Source organism: Entelurus aequoreus, linkage group LG18, assembly GCF_033978785.1.
Source record: "Entelurus aequoreus isolate RoL-2023_Sb linkage group LG18, RoL_Eaeq_v1.1, whole genome shotgun sequence".
Taxonomy (NCBI): domain Eukaryota; kingdom Metazoa; phylum Chordata; class Actinopteri; order Syngnathiformes; family Syngnathidae; genus Entelurus; species Entelurus aequoreus.
Window position 1 is genome coordinate 2,877,548 of NC_084748.1, and position 12,500 is coordinate 2,890,047.

A 12,500-nucleotide genomic window follows, 5' to 3' on the forward strand; every position below is an offset into this window, starting at 1 on the left:
TTTTCCATGTTCAAAAAAATTTCAGGATTTTCCAGAATTCCAGGTTTTGCAAAGCCCTATTTCCACCCTTTTTTCTGGTGACTACTTTTCAACCGTCAAATAATTCCTCTTAATCAGGACAAAAAAACAAAGTTGTTTGTTGATCTGGAAAAAATTCCCACAATGGAACTGCTGCTTTAAATGGGACAATGAAAAAGGAAAATCATGTCCAAATTCAAGTCTTTTAACATTTTCTAAAGAAAATTCCCCCTTTTCCAAAAATTCCCACATTTTCTTGAAATTCCCATTGAAATCAACGGGACATTTTTCAAAGTTCCACAATTTTTCATCCGATTCAAACCGTTCCAACTCCAAAATATTCAACGTCGTCAAAATTGTGTGCTCTCCTTCAACAACTTGAAAAAATTCCCGGATTTCCAAGAATTCCCAGTTTTCAGGGACATTTTTCCCCATTCAAAATGAATGGGACATTTTTCCGAGTTGCACAATTTCCACATTTTTCAACCCATTCCAACCATTTCACCTTCAACACATTCAACTCATCCTGGACATTCAAACTATCATTTTTCCAACTTCAAAAAAATTCCAGGATTTTCCAGAATTCCAGGTTTTGCAAAGCCCTATTTCCACCCTTTTTTCTGGCGACTACTTTTCAACCCACTTCAAGCTCTGGGACAGTTTTGCTGCCAATGGAACTGCTGCTTTAAATGGGACAATGAAAAAGGAAAATCACCTCCAAATTCAAGTCTTTTAACATTTTCTTAAAAAAAATTCCCCCTTTTCCCAAAATTCCCACATTTTCATGAAATTCCCATTGAAATCAACGGGACATTTTTCAAAGTTCCACAATTTTTCATCCGATTCAAACCGTTCCAACTACAAAATATTCAGCGTTGTCAAAATCGTGTGCTCTCCTTCAACAACTTGAAAAAAATTCCCGGATTTCCAAGAATTCCCAGTTTTCAGGGACATTTTTCCCCATTCAAAATGAATGGGACATTTTTCCAAGTTGCACAATTTCCACATTTTTCAACCCATTCCAACCATTCCACCTTCAACACATTCAACTCATTCTGGACATTCAAACTATCATTTTTCCATGTTCAAAAAAATTCCAGGATTTTCCAGAATTCCAGGTTTTGCAAAGCCCTATTTCCACCCTTTTTTCTGGCGACTACTTTTCAACCGTCAAATAATTCCTCTTAATCAGAACAAAAAAACCAAAGTTGTTTGTTGACCTGGAAAAAATTCCCACAATGGAACTGCTGCTTTAAATGGGACAATGAAAAAGGAGGATTAGCTCCAAATTGTCCAGGACAAGCTAACATCATCAGCCCGGAGGTTGGGTCTTGTTGGGTGTTCCAACAGGACAATGACCCCAAACACACCTCACAAGTGGTAAAGGAATGGCTAAATCCGGCTAGAATGAAGGTTTTAGAATGGCCTTCCCAAAGTCCTGACTTAAAGGTGTGGACAATGCTGAAGAAACAAGTCCATGTCAGAAAAGCAACACATTTAGCTGAACTGCTAACGCTCGCTATCCACATTGCTACTATTAGCCAACAACACCCAAAACTAATGCGCGTGCACCCGTTACGTTTGTGCGTGGTTACATCCTCGAAGCCGTGATATACTGTGTCAAATACTTAGCGCCCCCTAGACATCTGTGTACATTTTGCAAACAGCCCCTGTAAGGAGTGGGATGATGCTAGCATGGCTACGTGAGCTACAATGCTAACGTGAACATTTTCACAGCAACATCACGCGGATTTAGCATCATCTCAGAAGAAAAACAACCTTTCCACTAAAGTTGATCAAACCGACCTAACCTGTTAGGATTCAACTGCCGCTGTGATAGCATCGACGCTAATCTCCTTGTACTACAGACACGCCTCCCTCACACCACAACTGAACCCGCTACCTTTTCTGAAGCCTCACGGTGGCTCGGTTATGGTGAGATCCAAAACCTCTTCAGCTTTTACGAAAATACAAAGTCATATCCTTGCCGTTGTCAGTCTGAACATCGAGGTTGAATGAGGAAAGGGTTAATAACAAATAGTTGTGACTATGTGGTCATGTTAGAAAAGGTATGGTCTTGGTGTCGGCCCATCCAGGAACATTTGGACTACGTTTACACTGCCCAAATCGGATTTTTTTTTCCAGCTGACTGTTTACATTGCAAGTACAGTGTGTTCTATATCAGACTCCAGTATAAATGTGGCCTCCACGTCACTCGCATGCGCAGTTCGAAGGAAGTGGACCAGATTGCGTAAATGAACTTTTACGACAAAATAAAAGAAAAGTGGCCACACCTTTAAAATGAGTGTTTTTTCACGTAAAAATAAACAAAAGTAATACAATGTGTGAATGTAATACATTCGGGAGGGTTCTAATCTTTTTACTCTTTCAACTCTCAAATCCCTTCACTGGCTTCCTGTTCCACTCAGGATTGAATTCAAAATCTCCCTACTAACCCACCAGTGCCTCCATGGAAATGCCCCCCCTCTACCTCAAAGAACTGCTCACCCCCAAATCCTCCACACGACACCTCCGCTCCGGACAGGCTAACCTCCTCCAACCTCCGAGGACTAAGCTACGGACGCTCCCAGTCTGTGGAACGCTCTCCCTGACCACCTGAGGGCACCACAGACTGTGGATGCTTTTAAAAAAGGCTTAAAAACTCTTCTTTTTATAAAAGCCTTTTTTTTTTTTTTAGATATTTACCTACTAGTTTTAGCTATTTTGCTGTTCTAGTTTTTATTTTTATACATTTTTTATATCTTTTTATTTTTTGTATTTTTTTTTTTTTAATACACTGTAGCACTTTGAGGTTGTTTACTCAATGTAAAGTGCTTTTTACAAATAAAATCTATTATTATTATTATTATTTATGGCTGTTAAGTCATCAGCGTGGATCTACGTTATTTTCCAACTCACTTAGGTGGCGACTTGTCCAGGGTGTACCCCGCCTTCCGCCCAATTGTAGCTGAGATAGGCTCCAGCGCCCCCCGCAACCCCAACGGGAATAAGCGGTAGAAAATGGATGGACTTGCGTAAACAATGTACGTAACATGGAAGCAAATACGCCACAGCGTCAATTCCGGTCCTTCAACAATCGCTATTTCTTCGTAATCCAAATATACACTACCGTTCAAAAGTTTGGGGTTACCCAAACAATTTAGTGGAATAGCCTTCATTTCTAAGAACAAGAATAGACTGTCGAGTTTCAGATGAAAGTTCTCTTTTTCTGGCCATTTTGAGCGTTTAATTGAGCCCACAAATGTGATGCTCCAGAAACTCAATCTGCTCAAAGGAAGGTCAGTTTTGTAGCTTCTGTAACGAGCTAAACTGTGAACATGATTGCACAAGGGTTTTCTAACCATCAATTAGCCTTCTGAGCCAATGAGCAAACACATTGTACCATTAGAACACTGGAGTGATAATTGCTGGAAATGGGCCTCTATACACCTATGTAGATATTGCACCAAAAAGCAGACATTTGCAGCTAGAATAGTCATTTACCACATTAGCAATGTATAGAGTGTATTTCTTTAAAGTTAAGACTAGTTTAAAGTTATCTTCATTGAAAATAAGGACATTTCAATGTGACCCCAAACTGTTGAACGGTAGTGTACGTTAATACATTACATCCACTTATTATTTGCGCACTATTGACAAGTGACGCACTTCAAATTTGGCCGCCGGAAAAAAGACTTTGCTCACCGAAACCGGATGTTGTGATGGCGTATTCACTTCCGAATATCGTACGAAAAAGTCGCATTCAGGTCGCATTTCCGTTTATACTGAATTGACACATTTGACAAGATCAGATTCCAATCGGATTCGGACTACCTCCTGATGTGGCCTGGATCTTAGGTGAAAAGATCAGATTTAAAGCACTTGTAATCGTTAAGACTGGAAAAAATTATCTTTGTCACTTGAGGGCAAAACAATCAGATTTGGTGTGCAGTGTAAACGGGGTCTTAGATTTAGACTGAAGTCATTGGAACCACACAGGAAGACGAAAGAAAGGCTGTTCTCACAGAAACACTTGAAAAGCCAAATAACCAAACTTCAAAAACTGAAGGATACGTTTTGTACCATTTTTTTGGCGCTTTCCGTGAGAAGAGTCCAGAAAGAAACGGAGGTGAAAGTTTTTTAGTCAAGGCTTTTGAGATGGGTGAGGGTAGGGATGGCTACGTCTATCTCACTGACTTGGGCCTCCTTTGATGGCAACTTGGTTGACGGAGGCCGCCAGCTCCAGACTGGGCATCAGTTCATAAGGCTTTTCGGGCTGCTTGGTCTTACCCTCGTGGTAGCGGCTGTAGATGCCACGACCGGCAGAGTAACCCCCCAGGTACGACCCCCGGGGACCAGGGGTACGGTTACCTGTGGTGGCGCGACCACGGCCTCGCACAGTACCTGCTTAAATACAACGGGCAATAGAATTACTGGGTGTAGCACGTTGGGACTTTATATCGACGTCTGACATGTTTGATTGCAACTGGGATGCAAAAAGGGCCACTTTCGGGATTCCTAAAATGTATTTAGGGCTCTGCGACGTTGGGTTTATTCCACCCTGACGTGGCGAAAGGTGACGGCGTAGCAGGAAAGGGATGGTGTTAGGAAATACAGCAAGAAGGCTCATTGTTCATTGAAAGAATGAGTAGGAATGAGGGCGTGAGCGATTACCATTGTTCAGTATCAGTGACGATCCTTTGGAGAGAAAACCAAAACACAATGATTGTCGAAAAGTCTGATAGATTTTCCTGTTTCCACCAAATCCAATCAATCATCAAAGTTAATAGGATTAGCATTCATGAGGTTATCACCCCGTCCCGCTTATCGAGACTGAGATTGTTGCAGTTTCAGACTTTCTTAATCTCGTTTCTGAGACAAAAGGAAGAGTTCTAACCTTTGACAAAGTAGTCTCTGTTGGGTCCGATGAGGGTGCTGTAGGGATAGCCGTAGTAGGCCAGCGTGTAGGGGTCACACTGGTAGACGTAGTTCTGCTGCGGGGCTTCCGGAGCGGCAGAACCCCCCTTTGAGGCCTTCTGCCGGGAGTACTGCTCTTTGTCCACCGGCTTGGCGAGGGTCACCTCGATGCACGAGCCCTCCACCTCTGTCCCGTTGAGGTGGTCCATGGCCAGCACCGCATCGTCCCGGGTGGTGAAGTGAACGAAAGCGTAGTCGCGGATTTTCTTCACTCGTTCTACGCAGCCTGGGTTCCACTGGCTGAAGACCTAGTCGACAGAGAAAATGTGGTTAAACATTGTGTCGATATTGGAGACTACAAAGTACCCCAACCTGTTTGATCGTTTCCTCGCTGGTTTCCATCATGAGATTCCTGACGTAAAGGATCTTCACTGTCTCCATAACATCTTCATCCACGTCAATTTCTGGCTCCGCCCAGTCGACTGCGATCTGATGGCCCCAGAGCTGAATGCGCCCGGGCATCAGTTTCCTACGGGCCATGGCGGCAGCGCGGTGCGACTCGTATTCTACGAAGGCAAAGCCGCGGTTCTTCATCTTGTCGGCGGCGCTGGCGTAAACGATCACATCCAGCACGCCCTCCGTCACTTTGGAGACCTCCTCCAGGATCTCCTCCCGCTTTTTGGTCTTGGGGATACCGCCGATGAACAGACGGCAGTTGTCCACAGAGGAGCAAACGCCCAGGAGCCGGCCGGGCCGTACCTCGTAGTTGTTGAGATCCCGCACGGCTCGTTTGGCCTCGTGTTTTTCAGTGTACATCACAAACGCGTAGCCTCGGTTCTTCCCGTCAAAGTCCATCATCAGGCGCATCTCGTAGATGCGTCCCACAGACTCAAACACGGGCACCAGCTCATCCTCATAAACATCTCTTGGGATCTTGCCCACAAAAATCTCGCATCCTCTCTGTGGCGACGGGCCGTTCCAGCCAGGCGGAGGCCCGTATTTACGTTGGCCGTTCTCCTGGACCATGGTGTAGCCCGTGCGCTCCATCAAGGCCACCAGGGCGGCCTCGTTGGGGGTGCCCACGACACCTTCGACAATGGGGTTCTGCGCAAGGAGAGCAGGGTGGGACGCAGCGGTGGACTTGGAGGCGGTATTGTTGCTCATGGTTGAAGAGTTTGCAGGGTCTTCGGCTGTCATTCTGACAAAACCATCCGATCAGATCTGTGGCCTAAAAGACAGCAAAGACTTGGTTGTAGTAAAATCCTTTGAAGTGTTCTGCATAACAATCCTGCACAGAACACACAATGATTAACAATTTAGGAATAGGGAACGTATTTTCCGGACTATGAGCTTTTTAACCCCGCGGCTAATTTATGGATTTTTCTTCGCTAACGACCAAAATGTTTTGTATCCAACAAATACTTTTCATACTGGACAGACAGGGACACGGAACAGGTGTGTTATTGTTTGTGCTATGGCGCCACCTTTGGGTCAAGTTTGCGTACTGCAAGTGCTGCGGTTTGAAAATGTACGTCCTGTTTTGTGCCTTGAACAGGAAGTATATTAGGGCTGTCAAAAAAAAATTAGTTTTTCATATGAATCACGATTCTTACTTGTAACGATTCTTAATCGATAAAAAAAATACAAACTCAAAAAACTAATATATACTGTATACAGTATATATATATATATATATATATATATATATATATATATATATATATATATATATATATATATATATATATATATATATATATATATATATATATATATATGTATGTGTGGGAAAAAATCACAAGACTATTTCATCTCTACAGGCCTGTTTCATGAGGGTTTCCTCAATCATCAGGAGAAAAATCTCCTGATGATTGAGGAAACTCTCATGAAACAGGCCTGTAGAGATGAAATAGTCTTGTGATTTTTTCCCACACATACATATTACGCTCTACCACGGTATCGAGCACTATTTTTTTTGGATAACCTAATTAAGACATATATATATATATATATATATATATATATATATATATATATATATATATATATATATATATATATATATATATATATATATATATATATATATATATATATAATTTTGTTTTGTTATAATTGATTTATTTATTATTTATTTATTTATTTTTGTTTTATTTATTTATTTAATTTATTTATTTATTTATTTTTGTTGCAGATATATGCCGGTACGAAATATTTTGTAAATGTTTATTTACATGCCTTAATTGTTTACAAATGGTGTCTGTAACACGGCAGTAAAACGGCTGACCAAACAAAACGGAAGGACCCATTAGACCCATATATATATATATATATATATATATATATATATATATATATATATATATATATATATATATATATATATATATATATATATCTGCAGCGTTCCGTCCGTAAAAATATGTATTGCTTTAAAAAATGTGGTGGGCGCTCTATAACCCGTAAAACAGGGTATTTGTCTATGTCCATGACAATCATCCATAAATCCTCTAGCTGCCTTCCCCTAATCAGTAGTTTTTACAGCCTTGTTTTGTTGAGTTGAGCTGACCTTTCACTCCTATCAAAGAGATTGGGAGAGCCATAAACCCTTGAACGCCAGTTCAAGGTTCACCGAGTTCAACTGGGTCACATGTTCAATATGATCCAGCTATGCATCTTATGAAGTCCACCTCCATGGGTCTGCAGGGGATTCTGCTCAGCGTCACCGTATGGACTTGAACAAGTTCCATGAAAAGAACAAGGAACAAGCAAGCAGCCTTCTGAGCGTAAACCTCTTATTTCTGACAACAGTGCTGGCTTTCAGGGAGGAAACGTAAAGTCCACAGCACTAAATCAATAATCACCACAATGTGATCGCTGGCTCTTTGTGCACGTCCCTCAAGATTGTTGCCACCTTTTTTCCTGGCGAAAGCCAAGCGGGCGACTTGGGTGCAAGTCCACAAAGCCTGGCAACCATGGCAACGCACACGTTCGCTAGACCGGACCCACAACACACACACCTGTTCACTCGTTACCTCACCCTGGCTGAGGATGAGCAGCACATTGGAACCCATGCACACTATCATCATACAGACATCCAAAATGGGTTTACATACTTTTCCGTACTTTTCTAAATAAAGGGGGCCACAAAAAATTGTCATTATTGTCTTAATTTGGAACAAAAAGTACATGAAACATATGTTTATTATTGTCATTTAGTCCTTAAATAAAATAGTGAACTTGTCTTTTAGTAGTAAGTAAACAAACAAAGACTCCTAATTAGTCTGCTGACGTATGCAGTAACATATTGTGTCATTTATACACCTATTATTTTCTACACCAGGGGTCACCAACGCGGTGCCCGCGGGCACCAGGTAGCCCGTAAGGACCAGATGAGTAGCTGTTCTAAAAATAGCTCAAATAGCAGCACTTACCAGTGAGCTGCCTCTATTTTTTAAATTGTATTTATTTACTAGCAAGCTGGTCTCGCTTTGCTCGACATTTTTAATTCTAAGAGAGACAAAACTCAAATAGAATTTGAAAATCCAAGAAAATATTTTAAAGACTTGGTCTTCACTTGTTTAAATAAATTCATTATTTTTTTTACTTTGCTTTTTATAACTTTCAGAAAGACAATTTTAGAGAAAAAATACAACCTTAAAAATGATTTTAGGATTTTTAAACACATATACCTTTTTACCTTTTAAATTGCTTCCTCTTTTTTCCTGACAATTTAAATCGATGTTCAAGTAAATTCATTTTTTTTTATTGTAAAGAATAATAAATACATTTTAATTAAATTCTTCATTTTAGCTTCTGTTTTTTCGACAAAGAATTTTTGTGAAATATTTCTTCAAACTTATTATGATTAAAATTCAAAAAAATTATTCTGGCAAATCTAGAAAATCTGTAGAATCAAATTGAAATCTTATTTCAAAGTCTTTTGAATTTCTTTTAAAATTTTTGTTCTGGAAAATGTAGAAGAAATAATGATTTGTCTTTGTTAGAAATATAGCTTGGTCCAATTTGTTATATATTCTAACAAAGTGCAGATTGGATTTTAACCTATTTAAAACATGTCATCAAAATTCTAAAATAATCTTAATCAGGAAAAATTACTAATGATGTTCCATAAAATCTTTTTTTAATTTTTTCAAAAAGATTCGAATTAGCTAGTTTTTCTTTGAATTTTAAAGAGTCGAAATTGAAGATAAACTATGTTTCAAAATTTAATTGTCATTTTTTTTCGTGTTTTCTCCTCTTTTAAACCGTTCAATTAAGTGTAAATATCATTAATTATTAATAATAACATGGAGTTAAAGGTAAATTGAGCAAATTGGCTATTTCTGGCAATTTATTTAAGTGTGTATCAAACTGGTAGCCCTTCGCATTAATCAGTACCCAAGAAGTAGCTCTTGGTTTCAAAAAGGTTGGTGACCCCTGTTCTACACATTATGAGGGACAAACTGTAAAAATTGATTATTAATCTACTTGTTCATTTACTGTTAATATCTGCTTATTTCCTCTTTTAAACATGTTCTATCTACACTTCTGTTCAAATGTAATAATCACTTATTCTTCTCTTTCATACTTGACATTAGTTTTGGATGATACCACACATTTAGGTATCGATCTGATACCAAGTAGTTGCAAGATCATACAATAAAATATAATAGCTAATACACCAGTAATAATATGGTTAAAAAATACTGATGTAAAGGGTAGGTGTCGTGCTGGTTTCTGTTTCAACATGTTCTATCTACACTTCTGTTCAAATGTAATAATCACTTATTCTTCTCTTCTTTCATACTTGACATTAGTTTTGGATGATACCACACATTTGGGTATGGATCTGATACCAAGTAGTTACAGGATCATACATTGGTCATATTCAAAGCCCTCATGTGTCCAGGGACGTATTTACTGAGTTTATACACATAATATGAATTTTTTAAAAAGATACAAAATATCGATGTAATCATAGTAGTATCGACTAGATACACTTTTGTACTTGGTATCATTACAGTGGATGTCAGGTGTAGATCCACCCATGGCGTTTGTTTACATTGTGAGCTATTGTATCCTCCTACGGTGTGTAGTGAAGCATGTTTGGCTATTCCTCGTCCTCCAGTGATAATGATACTTGTAAGAAACTGACTTTATTTGTCACCATGGAGGCCAGGATTAGTGATTTAGAAGTAGCTAAAACACTGTGTATTATGATGATAGTATATATGATAGTATATATCTGTATCATGAATCAATTTAAGTGGACCCCGACTTAAACAAGTTGAAAAACTTATTGGGGTGTTACCATTTAGTGGTCAATTGTACGGAATATGTACTTCACTGTGCAACCTACTAATAAAAGTCTCAATCAATCAATCAATGTGGATGGACGTTAGCCGCTAACTAGCGAGCCATGTCTTAAAGCAGCTCTTCCTGAGGGTGTTTCAGTGTTATAACTTCACCCTTATCTTGACTTTTCACACCAAAATGCGTCCATTCTCCCTTTTCTGTCCACACACCGTGTCTGCTTGTAAGTACTCTGTGTGTGTGCGCTGCCCAACATGCTCCTCTGCTCGTAAAACCAGCAATGTCATGACGCGACGACGCCCTATCATGCCCGTTCAAAAAAAGGAGGGGCGGGGACCGGTACTTTTTTAGAGGCGGTATAGTACCGAATGTGATTCATTAGCATCGCGGTACTATATCGGTACCGGTATACCGTACAACCCTAGTCTACACCGAAACAGTTTTTTGTGACTCTGACTTAAAAGTCCTGATATTTTGTGGTACAACTGTAAGAATATTATTGTTATGTATTGGAAAATATTCCCACTGTAATTAATCGGTGAAAACTACTTCTCTCCTACTACACCAGCATGTTTACCCCCCTAACATTTCCTTAAATACATTCTACCTATTTTGGTTTCCTATTGTTATTATTAGGCCAGAAACACTGATTTTTAAACTTTGTATTTGTCTAGTGCAGGGGTCGGCAACCCAAAATGTTGAAAGAGCCATATTGGACCAAAAATACAAAAACAAATCTGTCTGGAGCCGCAAAAAATTAAAAGCCATATTACATGTGTCATGGGATATACATTTAATTAAGAGGACTTAAAGGAAACTAAATGAGCTCAAATATAGCTACAAATGAGGCATAATGATGCAATATGTACATATCGCTAGCCTAAATAGCATGTTAGCATCGATTAGCTTGCAGTCATGCAGTGACCAAATATGTCTGATTAGCACTCCACACAAGTCAATAACATCAACAAAACTCACCTTTGTGCATTCATGTACATTGTTAAAAATGTGGTGGACAAAATGAGACAGAAAAAAGTGGCATAAAACACGTCCTAGAAAGTCGGAGAAAGTTATACATGTAAACAAACTATACGGTGAGTTCAAGGACCGCCAAAGTTAGTAGGACAAAACGGCGCTCGCCAATTACTCCAATCAGTGAAGCATGTTTAATATAAATAGTGTGATTTATAACAATTAGGGAGGTTTGTGTCATGTTTGTCCTCCTACAGAAACCATACTAAACAAAAAAATAGATTTTTTCCCCTCATCTTTTTCCATTCTTCATACATTTTTGAAAAATCTCCAGAGAGCCACTAGGGCGGCGCTAAAGAGCCGCATGCGGCTCTAGAGCCGCGGGTTGCCGACCCCCGGTCTAGTGTCATATTTAACACAAAAACTACCCAAAACTATTACAAATATTTAACAATATGTATCTACAGTACAGGCCAAAAGTTTGTACACACCTTCTCCTCATTCAATGTTTATTTCCATGACTATTTACATTGTAGATTGTCACATCAAAACTATGAATGAACACATGTGGAGTTATGTACTTAACAAAAAAAACTGAAAACATGTTTTATATTCTAGTTTCTTCAAAATAGCCACCCTTTGCTCTGATGACTGCTTTGCACACTCTTGGCATTCTCTCCATGAGCTTCAAGAGGTAGTCACCTGGAATGGTTTTCACTTCACAGGTGTGCTTGGAGCTCATAGGGAGAATGCCAAGATTATAATTAAAATCGTTACCCCCGAGAATCGAGTCGAATCGTGTGGTGCCCAAAGATTCACAGCCCTATTGTCCATAACGTTTCTACTCGTAGGGATTCTTCATTCATCCCTCCAAGCAACGTTTGTAAGTTTTACAATATAACTAAAACAATTCATACCTACTTTAGTGTCCCGTGTGTGATGTCTGTAGGACTGTTCTCATGCATATTTGCTCATGCTATCGTAATGGAATGAAGCTAGCGTCGTTAGCACTAGCAAATATGTTAACATATTACCAGTGTCTTTGTTAGTATTAATAACTTACAATAGCATTCTTTTTGTATTGTTTCAGTTTCACAAATTCCAGTTCTTGAGTCCGTTTCGCTGTTTGGAGAGCTAGCTATCGACTTCTGTTTTGCTTGACCAGCCGTTTTACTACGGAAACAATTAAGGTATGTAAATAAACATTTGGAAAATCTTTCTGTGTACATAAAAGTTAAAGTACCAATGATTGTCTCACACACACACACTAGATGTGG

The 12,500-nt window shown here is 39.3% G+C and overlaps 1 protein-coding gene across 1 annotated transcript in view; it reads right to left on the minus strand.

Annotated features, from left to right (window-relative positions):
• Positions 1-12,500, minus strand: part of LOC133633676 (RNA-binding protein 47-like) — a 91,747-nt gene that overhangs the window by 12,509 nt on the left and 66,738 nt on the right. Inside the window, exons 3-5 of the mRNA XM_062026294.1 lie at positions 5,308-6,163; positions 4,916-5,243; positions 4,309-4,425 (exon numbers count right to left, since the gene is read on the minus strand). Of these exons, the coding sequence (XP_061882278.1) occupies positions 4,309-4,425; positions 4,916-5,243; positions 5,308-6,132 (1,270 nt within the window). The 5' untranslated portion in view covers positions 6,133-6,163. The remainder of the gene's footprint in view (positions 1-4,308; positions 4,426-4,915; positions 5,244-5,307; positions 6,164-12,500) is intronic.